Here is a 12,342-nt window from a genome sequence, read left to right on the forward strand (position 1 = left end):
TTTTTGTGATCATAACAAACTTGTAGGAAGCATTAGAATGGCTTGAAGCCAGTATAAGAAGAAAGTTTTATTAGGAAGTTCTACTTATGTTTCTTTTTCAGTTTAGGACTTCAGCATCACATTGTCACTGTCTTGTCAGGCTTAGCCTATGTACTGACATTGCTAGGCCCAGCTGCTCCATGGATGCTACTTTATGAATGAGCTCATCTTTCTCATGAATGTGTGTGTGGTGCTGGAGAGAAACAGAACAGCCCATACATACTCCTGATAAGTGCTTGAAATATCAGTATGGCGTGCTGATACATGGCAGTGGTCTGGGACAGTGACAGCTCACTGTAGAAAAGTCAAACTAATACACACAACCAAGGAGCAGTGGAGGAACTACTGGGAAACTGGCTTGACTCTGGCTTACCTTTTGGCCCATCTCTTAAAAAACTCTAGGAATTTAATAATTTTAGCAGGGCTTGACATGATCGTTCTAATGGTAAGTTATCTATGCTCAGCTTTTCTTCATTTCCAAGTGTCAAGTCAAAAAATCAATAAAAAGACAGAATACTGTTTCTAAATTATAAACCTTTTGGTTGAAGGAACATGGTTTTGAGACAAGCAGAAATGAATAGTCTGGTAGTAAACCTACATATGTAGCGTGTTTCTGTATCTGATGAAGTCTTTGGAAAGAAGATGGCCATTTGTATTATAGAATATGGCTCAAGAAGCAATTTTACTATGAATTGTTCTGTATTGATCTAGCTGTTGGATTTTTGAGCTTTTCCCATGTAAAGTGGTTCTGAGTAAGCTTCATGTATCACATTTCCATTCTAATTATAGGGAAAGAGTTGTCTAATGGATTCAGCTGCATCCAGTGTAAGAGGCAGATGACATTCAGTAATTTTGACATTATAAAAATGAGGTACAAAATGATGTTACAGAGTACTTCAAACTGCATGAAAGGCAGTTGTAAAAGCTGTCCAAAAATTTGTTCCAGGAAGTCATTGAGCTTGTAAAAATAGCTTTAACATTTCTAGGGTATACTTTGAAGCTGCAAACATCAGTCAGCCTGAGGCTAATAAAAGAAAATATAGATTTTGTTTGATTTTTCAGTCTAAGTCGTAATGATTATGTCTAGAGGAAAGATGGAGGATACTTATTTGTCAAGATGCCTGGGCACTGTCTATTTTTCTCATCACTGGCCTCCAATTTATTTTAGTTTAGGTAATCTGCATCATAAACTTTAACTTTTGTGTATTTGCCAGTCAACAAATCCACTTTTATGCTGTCTCACAAGCCTAGAACTTTCTCTTGCCCACAGCATCCATGTATCCTTTCCAGTTGCTTTTAAATCCCTTTTTGTAACCACTTCTTCAAAGAGCTTCATGGATATTAATAGCATTACATTATCTTGTAACCTTCCTGTACTCTCAGGAAAACATTTTATTTCTTTGTTTTCCCCTCCCCTTAGTCAGATTTCATTCTATTTTTCATTATTTTTGAAGAAGGAAACATTGTGTTAATTATGTTCATAAGTTACCTTAACTAGTAACATGTCTGTACATGTCAAATTCTACAAGACTGGGGCTATCTGTTGTCCCAGCAAGCCCAATGTCTTGAGCCTGTGGTGTTTAATATGTCTGTGCCATGACAAAGCTGTGTGAGAAATCCAATGCCCCTGAGAATATGTGTTGCCACACACCTACACACTAGTAAAACTGTTACATTTAAAACTGCAGTATCTCTCTGTACCTGCCTTTCTCTTCTGACCCAGGTTTTCATTGTTTTTTCTTCATCGGAATTGCCAGATATGAAAGAGGATTTTGGAAGGATAAATCAAACAGATACCAAACAAAGCTATTTGGCACAGAACAAAGACAGGCAGGCCAGTGGTTCTGTTCAGCAGGGTAAAGTGCAGTGCCCAGTTGTCCCACCCAGTTCCCACACAGCCACAGCACTGTCTGATCAGTCTGGCCTGCTGACATCCCTGGGTTCATCCCTGGATCAGAGGCACATTGCCAAACCTCTGCTCTGATACTAAGCTCTTCCCAGAGTTGGAAGGGGATACCTGGAGAGGTGCAGATCTTCATCAGCACAGATCCTAATTACAGAGTGTCAGATAAGACTGCATGGCCTAAGATGTGATGGTAGAAAAAAAAGGGAGGTTTTAGAGGGGAAAAAAAGACTGCTATGCACAAGACCGAGTCAGAACATCACATGGTAATGTAAACCTGGGTCTGATAAGATTTTCCCTTTGCTGGAACATCAACATCAATGGGTCCCCAAATTGTGCTGTTCAGAGAATAGATACAGGAGCCAGAGAGCTCAGTGGGGATTCAGTGTAAATTTAGAAATGTCTCTGACAGACAAAATGTAAAATAATACAAGTAGGTCAGCTGTACTTGTGTTGTTTGCTTCCCGGTGTGATGCTGTTTCTTCCAGGTGTCAGAAAAAAGGACTGTTGAACTATCAGGCAAAAAAATAATATATTTAAATGAACACACATTGTTTTGTTAGGGGCTGATTAAATCTATGTGATAAGATTGATAATTTTCCCCCTATTTTTATTTTAGTTTGATTGTATAAGTGAGCTAGACCTACACCTGGTGAAAAACTGGAAGTTGTACTTGCAAAGAAATAAAAAGCTTAAGGTTTTTCTGTTTTTCAGCAATAGAAATACTCTATTTCCCAGTATTATTTTTACCATAGATTTTTTCAATTTTATCTAAACCTTTTTTCAAACAGAATTTTTTTATGTTGAAAGTATTTAACCAAAATAAAACCATGGAACATAATTCAGAAGTTGCACTGAAATTTATTTCCAAGACATTAAACATTACATTGGGCAGATGAGTTGAAAAATAGTAAACTAGGTCAGTATCATTGAGTTGTTTTGGCCTAGACTTTAAACAGATAAAAGCAGGAAAAAGTACATTAAAAGTAGGAAATTAGCTCAGAAGGCAACAGTGAACCTTTAAAACCCAAGCAAAAATCAACAGCACACCTATTATGTTCTCTAATGCTGGCATGTAAATCCAGTGCCGAAACTTAGAGCTTTCAGTTCCAAATTTCCTTTGGTCTGAGTGGGAGATTACACAAAGAGAGATAATAGAATTACCACAGAATACTGGTTCTGAGTTGAGAATTCTGTTACACACTCAGTTTTCCTGAAGTTTCCCACACTTCTACTGAGAGTGACTCCTGAACAGTGCTAATGTTGAGTTTCTATTTTGACAGCAAAATCAGACTGCGTCAACAGCTTTCTAATTGCCATTATTTAACTGCAAATATTTCACATGAAATACCCATGTTCACATGAAATAATAAAAAGCTCTGAAGAAATAACATGTACCTTTGAAATTAAGTAGAAATCTTCCTGCCTTTTAGTACTTATCATCTTGTTTCTTTCACGTGAAGAACCTGTGACTAACATTACATTTGAAAGCACATTTTAAGCATTATATTATGTAATTTATGTATTTATGCAATTTTCTCCTCCTGTCAGAAACTATGAAAAAGATATTTCAAGAAAAGGGGATCATGGCAGGAGAAGAAAGAGCTTTTAAACCACATCTGACCTTCATGAAGTTGTCAAAATCAACAGAGCTACGTAAGCAGGTGAGTTCACATTTCACATAGCTCAGCAGCAATCCAGAAGGTTTAATTTGGAGATGGACAGTGTTGTTTATGCTGTAGCATCATATTTGCTATGTTATAACCAGCTGAAGAGGTAAGACTAATGCTGGGTTTTTAAAGAAATACTTAATGTATGTGCCTTATAAACAGTCCTGTCCTGTAATTTACCACTCTTGATATTCTCGGTGCAGTAATATCATGGTCTGTTTTCTGCTGGGAAATTAGGCAAGACCGAAGGATAAAAGTACTTGTTCAAAGTTGCAGAACTCCCATTAGGGGGTAGACTGTATGCAGGCAATTTGTTTGCTGAGTTTTGTTACTGTATAGGAGAAAATGAGCAAATAGACAGTAGATTTTCTGTTTGGATTATGCATAGTAGGCAGTTAGTTCCCTACTGAATAGGCTTTGGTGAAATTCAGAGTAATGAGGAAAAACTGTATTAATAAATGTATATAATATAATTTAATATATCTTCTATACTCTCTCTTTCAGGCAGTTATTTCTTACCCATTTATTATGTTTTTTTTTTTTACAAAATGCAAAAATACATAAAAATAGGATATAACTGAGATTAAAATACATAGAAGCAATACTAGTATATTTTTTTAAATTTCATATTAATTTAACTGTTGTACTGTATTATTTAGCACAAGGTATACATCCGTACATTTTTTTTACTGACATTGTATAGAATGTTTTATGTGATTCTTTAACATTGACTAGGAAAATATTTTTCAGAAAAAATATTTTAAATAAGAATTAAAGTACATAGAACTAATCTTTTAAGTTGATTTTTCCTTAATAGTGGGTTAAAGTTAATAATTAAACTTTAAAGTTTAATTAGAAATATCTCTAAAAATGCTGAGGGTGCATATTTTAATTAAGTAGTATTTTGAAATAAGTAGAAATAGGATAGTGAGATTTGAGATACATCAAGAAAATTTGAGCGTATGTGTACTTGTTCTGAAATAGAAATAACGACTTAGCCACAGGATGCAGGTGGTATATGATAGATATTAAATTTTTAAACTCACAGAAGCTTTTGCTTGAAATGACAGTTGATCTTCTAGAATATCAGCTTTTCAGTGATCTAACTGGTTAAAAGATCTGAGACAATCAGGGTGGGATTTTTGCTATTCTGTCCTTTTTCTGTTTTTTGGCTGGTTGGTTGTTTCCTTTAGATTTATCTACCTTCCATGAAATATTAGCCAGGATACATCCTTTCTGTGTTCTGATATTTACTGCTGCTGACAGAACCAGGTCAATGTCATTCCAAATCATCTTCCTGAGCCCTCTAAAATGCTGGATTAATGCATATGATCTACTGCATAGAAAGATACTATGTTTTAAAAATCTGTACATTTTTCTCTGTCAATTCAGTGTGAGGCATAAGCATAAGTCTTTACTATATTTTTTTCTTTCATTGTGTTCCTGTACTTAGATAGTTTCATGCATTTACAGAAAACAGTAAGAAAAATATATGTATCATAAAAGGAATACTTATTTGGCAGTACATTTTAATACGACGTCTAACTGCATTTTCAGATCTTAAAACAATATGAAAAGCAAGAAAAGGGAAGTGGATGAAGGTTACATGAGCAAGCCTATAAAAGAGCAAATAGTACTGAAGTAGTTGAGTATAGTTCTCAGCCATAGCTTTATATAACTGTATTAATTTATTTTTTAAATGTAAGCTTCCTTATTTGCAACAATATTCTGTTAAGTCACCCTCCTCTCAATGACACCCAAATTCCACCAAAGTTTTATTTTGGGGGGAAAAAAATCTGGTTTTTAAACCTTAATATAACTGTAGTAATTTTGAAATGTATATATTCTGTAGAGATGTTAACTTTTCCAGAGTTAAAAATTGTATTTACAAAGGAGAGTTTGAGAATTCAGAACTAGTAAAGATCTCAAGAAATCAGGTTTTCACTTTGAAGGCATATCATTAAGCTAACAATGGTAAATCTAAAAAACTTGGAAACAGATATTAATAAAGGATGGAAGTGTGAAATAAAGTCGATTAGGAAAGAACTATCTGGTTAACTGTATCCCCTTCAGCTTCTCAAATTAAAGGACTTATTTACCTACTGAGAAGTGGGACCAACTTGTTCTTCATGATTAGTTGGACATTTCTCAGATTAGATATGCCACTGAACACTTCCCTAAAAACAGGAGGTATAGTGTGCTCCTATTTTTTCTTGCATATGTATACATAAAATAATGTGTTCAGTAAAGATCCTTTACATGACAAGAGAAGTGAAAGGGAATCCTCCCTTTGTGGTATTAATCCTCAAATGTTAATAATAGAAAATAGAACAGAAAATGTGAATTTTTCTCCTAAATTCCTAGATTTGTATTTTTGCATTTATACCCATGAGGCATAGACATGTAATATGCATGATACAACTGTATCATACAGAACCTTAAAGAAGAGGACAGTTCTCAGTAAAACTAAGGTACTTCTATTTATCTATTTTACCCACTGAATCTGACCACCAGCATTCTTTTTATAACTAACCCCTGGGATCTCTGGCATTTGGACAGAAAAGCTGGTATAAGAAAAGCCACAGAGCCATTAAATCCCTCTGCCTTGCCTCTATGTCAGTGGTTTGTATTGTGACAACTGTTAATTGTTGGTACAAGAGTCTGAGCCACATATTTATTTGGAATCGTGTATGCTGATCCTAAAATGGCTGAAACCATCACTTTGGCACAATATGAAACAATAAACACGTTCCTTTCATAGTCTTCTAAGACCAGTGTTAGAAAAATCAATGTGTTGTGATTTTTCTGCAGTATGTTTTTTAATCTGAGGTTCCAGCAATGGGGACAGAAAATGCACAAACTGAGAGATGCAACAGCTGTAAGAGGCTCTTGAAATTCTTCCTCTTCATATACTCATACAATGCACCATATTGCAGGGATATGTAAGTACTTGGTTTAAACAAGAAGAAGAAGGAGGAAGGACATAACTACAGACAGTTTGTTACAAGCTTAATGTCCTGTGAGGTGTCATGTCATAGTGATCATTCTTTAAAGTCCCAGACTCTCCATGGTAGATATGGTAGCCTTGCTACAGGACTGAGGCTGCAGAAGGCAAGATCTCTTTAGACATGAACTCTTCCAAGTCCACCTGAGGATCGTCAAGGTCTATGGAAAGAAATTTTTCCACAACAGACTTGCATTTTTCCATCCTATCACATTTTGAAGGATGATCAAGACGTTTGATTGGTTTTCCATTGCGAATCAGTTCTGATACTTCCACTCCTCTTTCAATGATTTTGGCTGGCATTCCTGCTAATGCAGCAATATTGGCAGCATGACTAATGGTGGACATGCCCTGTTTGATCTGGTAGAAAAATATCAACTCCTCTCCATCCTGATGGGTCTCCATGGTCAGGTACTCCAGAAGTGGTGTGTCAGGCAGGAGCTCTAGCTGCATTAAACTGTGAAAATTAGTGGAGACAAAGACTTGTGGACACTGTGTTCCTTGTCTGATCCAGTACCTCAGGACAGCAGCCAGAAGGGACAGGCCATCGAGTGTGTTGGTGCCTTTACCAAACTCATCAATAAGTACCAGGGACCTCTCGGTGGCATTGTTTATAGCCTTGGCAACCTGGTTAAGATCAATCATGAATGTGGAGAGCCCTACAGAAACTGATTCCCTACTGTGGATTCTTGTGTAAATCCCATCAATTACTCCAATCTCTGCCTCTGCTGCAGGGACGTAACTGCCGATGAGAGCCATGTACACTATAAGACCTACCTGCTTTAAGTAAATACTCTTTCCAGAAGAGTTGGGCCCAGTGATGATCTTTATTCGTTTGGTAGCCTCACCGCTGTCCACAGGATTGGCCACGAAAGTCTTTGCACACAGTTCCATGAGTGGATGTCTCCCATCCTTGATGTGGAAGCCGTGGCGGTGAGTAAAGCGGGGCCGGCAATAGCCGTTCTCCCGGGCCGTTGCTGCCAAGGCTAGCAGCACATCCAGGTGTGCAGCGTACTCAATCACGCTGTTAAGTACTTCAGACTTCTCCAGGATCCTTGTCTGCAGCTGGTGCATGATGAGTGTTTCCTGGTCTCTGATCTCACAGTGCAAGTCACCCAGCAGGCTGTCTAGCTCCTTGGTCCGGGCACTTCTGTAGTGCAGTTTATCCTCTGACAAGAACATGAAGTCCAAGCCTTCAATTTCGAAGTCAGTCTTATCCACCATATTTGGCAGGCGTGGAATGGAGAGGAGGAACCCAATCAAAGGAATGTAGATGACAGCACAGGAGGTAATTTGATTGTCTAAAGTCTCTAGTTCTCTTCGTGCCACTTCTGTAAGGAAGTCTGCCAGTCCCACCAGCTTTCGTTTCTTCTCATCGATCGTGGCATCTACATTGGGTCTAACAGTGAAGCGGTTCTCGGAGAGGCTGCCTTCAAAGTCTACCACTTTGCTGATCAGGTTAGCAATGTAGTGCAGGTCATCAGTGAAGACACGTGAAATAGTCTGGAAAAGTTCAATAGTGTTAGGCAGAGAACGACACGTGTCTCTAAGGCACACTGCATTGTACGCTGTCTTATACAGTGCTTGCCAGTCACTAACTTTTGTGTTGGAAAGAGTCATTCTCTTTAAAATAAGAGGCACATTTTTAATATTCTTGAGGCAGTTTTGAAGAGTGAGGACTGTTTCGTGGTTCTGAGCTAGCAGGAAGAAGTTGATAACATCCAGCCGTTTGTTCAGCTCTGTCAGGTTCCAGGTAGGTCGTGTGAGCCACAACCTCAGCAGTTTTTCTCCCCATTTGCATCTGCAACGGTTTAAAATTCCAAATAAGCTAAATCCTTCTTTTAGTCCACTGGATAGCTTGTACACAGAAGGATGGATATCACTTTTAAATATCTGAAGGACACAGTAAGTGTCTTGGTCCATATTCACAGTATCTGACAGCACAAATTTTTTAAAGGCCAAAATAGGAACTGCTATACTGCTGTCTTCGAGTTCAACTCCAACCCTTCTTCTGTCTAGAAACTTAAGGAGCCCCCCTAAGGCTCGTATCATGAGTGGACTCTCAAAAGGAATGATTGAGGACAAATAGAGAATTTTCTCTGAGTCAGTCATATGAGATGGAATAAATGGAAATTGCCTAGACAGGATCCGTTGCTTGCTGACTTCTAGACCAAAATCTATGTTGGGAAACAGGACAATTTCTGGTTTTCCTATGTCTTTATCACCAGCAGTAGCTGTTAGGTTGGTCAGGAATTTAGCAATATTCTGGTCCTGCTTTGCACTGGTCACTATGCATTGAGGGTTAAGGTCCCCAATCACTTTTTGCAGTAGCTTGAGGTCTTCATTATCAGGTATGTCAGGCATGAAGTAGACTGAGCAATCTTCTGTATCATAGTAAGTAATTGCCAGCTGCCCTGCATACCACAGAACAGACATATGTGTCTCCGAGCTCTCTTGCTCCTCTTGCTCAGGCCCAAGTGCTGGTGGCAAGACACAGCTTGTGGCTGATGTGGCACTCATCTGTTGGCAAGAGGTATTTTTATTCACAACTCATGCAAAAGGTCCTGAGAAGTAACTTTAATTGACAACAGGAAGTCAACAGATAGTCACTCTTCCAACCCTGGAGAATCTAAGATGCTACCAGGAATTAACTACAAATGTTCAAGTGACACAGCCAGTAACTACAGCCACTTCCAAGGAAGGAGTAACAGAGCTAACTACCAGCAATGGTTTTACAGTTTTTCTTTGTATCCTTTATTTTTTTTAAGTCTGTGTAGACCCAAGTACCCATAAATACAGCAACATGCACGGATATGTATATCCATGCACAAAATCACCCTCCCTCAGAGGTTCATGACACGCACCTGCACTGACCGTGGCTTCCCTCAGCAGTGCAGCCCCACAGCCTGGCCCTCATTTCAGGGTCGCAGCCCCATATTTATGCTGCAGCATCTCACTGCACAAGTTTCTATAGAAGAACATAAGGGATGGGATATACCAATCCCTGTCAGCACCTCACTTCCAATCCTCTCCCACTTCTCTGCTCGCTACTCACCCTCCTCACACAGACGGGCAGCTCGTCTCAGCTGCTGCGCCTCCCTGCAGCCCAAAGGCGTTGTGCTGTTTCTTTTCCCTTTCCCTTCCTCTCGGCGCTCCGTCGTGAGGGCCCGTCAGGGGCCCGGACCCGCCTCTGCCGCCGGGCTGCGCCCACAGCAGCCCTGGCCCGGCCTTGTCCCGGCTGGCGGGGGGGACGTGCTGCAGGGAGTGACCCTCAGGCCGCCGGCGGGCCCCGCCCGGAGGGAGCGCCCAGTGCTGTGCTGGGCTGTGGGCTCCGGCATACGGAGCCCGGAGCTGCTTGCGTCCCTGCTACCTGCGCTGTCACCACTGGAGCCTTCCTGCCCCCGGTCCCGAGGCTGACTGTGGCAGTAGCTACCAGGACTGCATGGGGTTCAGCTGCTGGGATAGCGGGCTGCACCTTCCCAGAGACACGGGCAGGAAAACCAGACATTGCAGGGCTGCCAAAAGCATTCTCCTGGTGCTCTGGCAGTCCTGCAAGAGCTCCTTGTGCCGTGCCTCTCCCGGCCCGTGTTACTCGGCCGTTTTCTTTACAGGCATCATCCATTACAGTGCTTCCTGGAGAAGCAGATGTCTTCCTCCTCCCCTTCCAGCACCAAATGCTTCAAAGTGTCCTCTCGAGTACTCGTTTCTCACCCTCCCCTATTACAACTTATCTTATTATCAGTACCTGTACTATTCCCATGTGGTAACAACTTTTCTCTTGCATCTCTACTGCTTCAGACACTTTCAGTTAAGAAATGAGCCGTGACCTTCCCATGTGCCTGCATTGCTTCATCCTTTCATGTCTCACTGCAAGCTGCACTCCAGGAATTGTTCCAATTACTAAAAATATCATAGTTTTCCCATGGCTGCTTTTCCAAATACCTTTCAGCAGTGCATCACAAGCACAACTCAATTCCTGAGCATTCAACATTTGATTCACACCTTAGCAACCTGTCTTTGACAAGCAACTTCCCAATCTCTTGTAAATGTTATTTTTTTATTGGAGCATGAAGTTGTAATTTTTACCTTTTCTTCATTTCATTCCAGAAGAACTCAGGGCTTCACATTTTGGCAAGTGTTCTCCTGGCTGAGAACACTTTTTATTACTAATTGATGTCTAACTGTATTTCCTAGAACTGTCAGCCAAAAAGCAAGGAATGATGATTTAATGTCAGAATAACCTTAGTACCTAAGGACTAGTCTAGCCATAGAATATAAAATGTTAAGTAATTACAGTGAGGATGGAATAAATGTAGACTTCCACAGAGATTTAGACTCCAAAATTTCCATTTCTTGAAATAAAAAGCATCCACCGCTAGATGTCATCATTTCAGAGATTAAGGAAATGAATAGACATTTGACCTTCTCTAAAGTAGACTTCACTTTTCACACTGATGAGCTGCTGAGAAACCACAGGCAAACTGGGACTTTGCATCTGTATCCTCCCCAAACTGTGTGTGTGGGAGTGCAGGTGTTCACTGCCAAACCTCAAGCTGGGCCAGCAGCAAGTGGGAGACCTGTGGGCTCAGTGAGAGGCTGGCAATCTGGGCAAGGGTGTTGGGGGACAGAGGAATGAGGACCCCATAACTCTTAAAATAACTACTGAAATGATGTTTTCTGAAAATAGCCTCATAGAATATGTATTATGTTCTGCTTCATATATGCAAAACTGGATAATGATTCCAATATTATAAATCCCAGCAAGTTTTTAAATATACTGAGATAAAAAGGTTCTAGAGAAAAACAGCCATTTTTTCCTGTGGGGTGATTTTAATGACTCAGAAAACTTCCCTTGATGACCATTTGAGATTCTTCCTTGTAGCAGCATGCCCAGTGATAACAGCAAGAATAATTTTCAGTTACACATTCCATGAACACTGTTGCAAACCATTGGAAGTCAAAGCAGTTGTAGCATTGTGTATGTCTATCTGTTTCCTACAAGACTGAAAAGGAAGTGGTGAAAGGAGGACTAATGACACTTTTATTTTATTGTTATTTTCTGCAGTAGACAGTGCTTCCCTATAACAGAAGATTTGGCATATGATTATTTCTGTATTCCTTTTGCATCTTGAAGTACTTTTCCATACTAACTGTACTTATGGTTAAAATGCAAACTATAGGAATTAAATATGAAAATTCAGTGTCTGAGTAGAATGCCTAACTGAATTTTATGTTGCCTTTTAAAGGTGAAAAAAATTGACTCTAGTCTGTATGAAGATTTCAAAAACCATTATTTTGGAGATGAGATCTTGCACCGCTTTGATCTTTGCTCCATGTTGAAAAAAAAGCAGCCAAATGGTTACTACTACTGTGAGTCCTCCATTGTTTTTGGTGAGTACATCATCATTTTCTTCTAGTCAGTTGCATCTATGAGTTATATGTGCAAAAAGCCATTTTTTCTGGAGTGTGTGTTAGGAAATTCTTGTAAGATCCATGGAGTCTGACAGAACTCTCTCAGCCTTGGCTCTGCAGGAATTCTGTGCAGTGGTTCTCACTGACAGCTAAAGTTTATGTTCAATAATCCATCTCCAGAATCCCATTCCATTTCTCATCCTAAAATGAGTGTTTAAGATAAGTGAGATGTATCACTCCCCAGAGCTGCTCATCTCTCTGTTGACTTTAAAGACAGGCTGTGTGACTAAGTCAGATTAGACACAGTGCTTATA

The 12,342-nt window shown here is 39.6% G+C and overlaps 2 protein-coding genes across 4 annotated transcripts in view; one reads left to right on the plus strand and one right to left on the minus strand.

The window, feature by feature from the left end:
• The window catches only part of AKAP7 (A-kinase anchoring protein 7), a 78,010-nt gene that overhangs the window by 18,471 nt on the left and 47,197 nt on the right, over window positions 1–12,342 (plus strand). For all 3 annotated transcript variants that reach the window (XR_010439546.1, XM_064708083.1, XM_064708082.1), the window contains exons 6-7: window positions 3,494–3,606; window positions 11,863–12,007. Coding sequence is in view for 2 of the 3 variants with exons in the window: in XM_064708083.1 (XP_064564153.1) it covers window positions 3,494–3,606; window positions 11,863–12,007 (258 nt within the window). In the remaining variant the exon portion in view is untranslated. The remainder of the gene's footprint in view (window positions 1–3,493; window positions 3,607–11,862; window positions 12,008–12,342) is intronic.
• Window positions 6,701–9,742, minus strand: MSH5 (mutS homolog 5). The gene is made up of 2 exons (XM_064706907.1): window positions 9,672–9,742; window positions 6,701–9,136 (listed from the first exon to the last, which is right to left on the minus strand). Exon 2 carries the CDS (start codon window positions 9,134–9,136, stop codon window positions 6,701–6,703), a length of 2,436 nt encoding a protein of 811 aa, XP_064562977.1. The 5' UTR covers window positions 9,672–9,742.

The sequence above is a fragment of the Zonotrichia leucophrys genome, chromosome 3 (genome assembly GCF_028769735.1).
Source record: "Zonotrichia leucophrys gambelii isolate GWCS_2022_RI chromosome 3, RI_Zleu_2.0, whole genome shotgun sequence".
NCBI lineage: Eukaryota > Metazoa > Chordata > Aves > Passeriformes > Passerellidae > Zonotrichia > Zonotrichia leucophrys.

Bases quoted from the DNA above. Each gene is read 5' to 3' on its own strand.
- MSH5 (XM_064706907.1), bottom strand. From the start codon at position 9,136: ATGAGTGCCACATCAGCCACAAGCTGTGTCTTGCCACCAGCACTTGGG.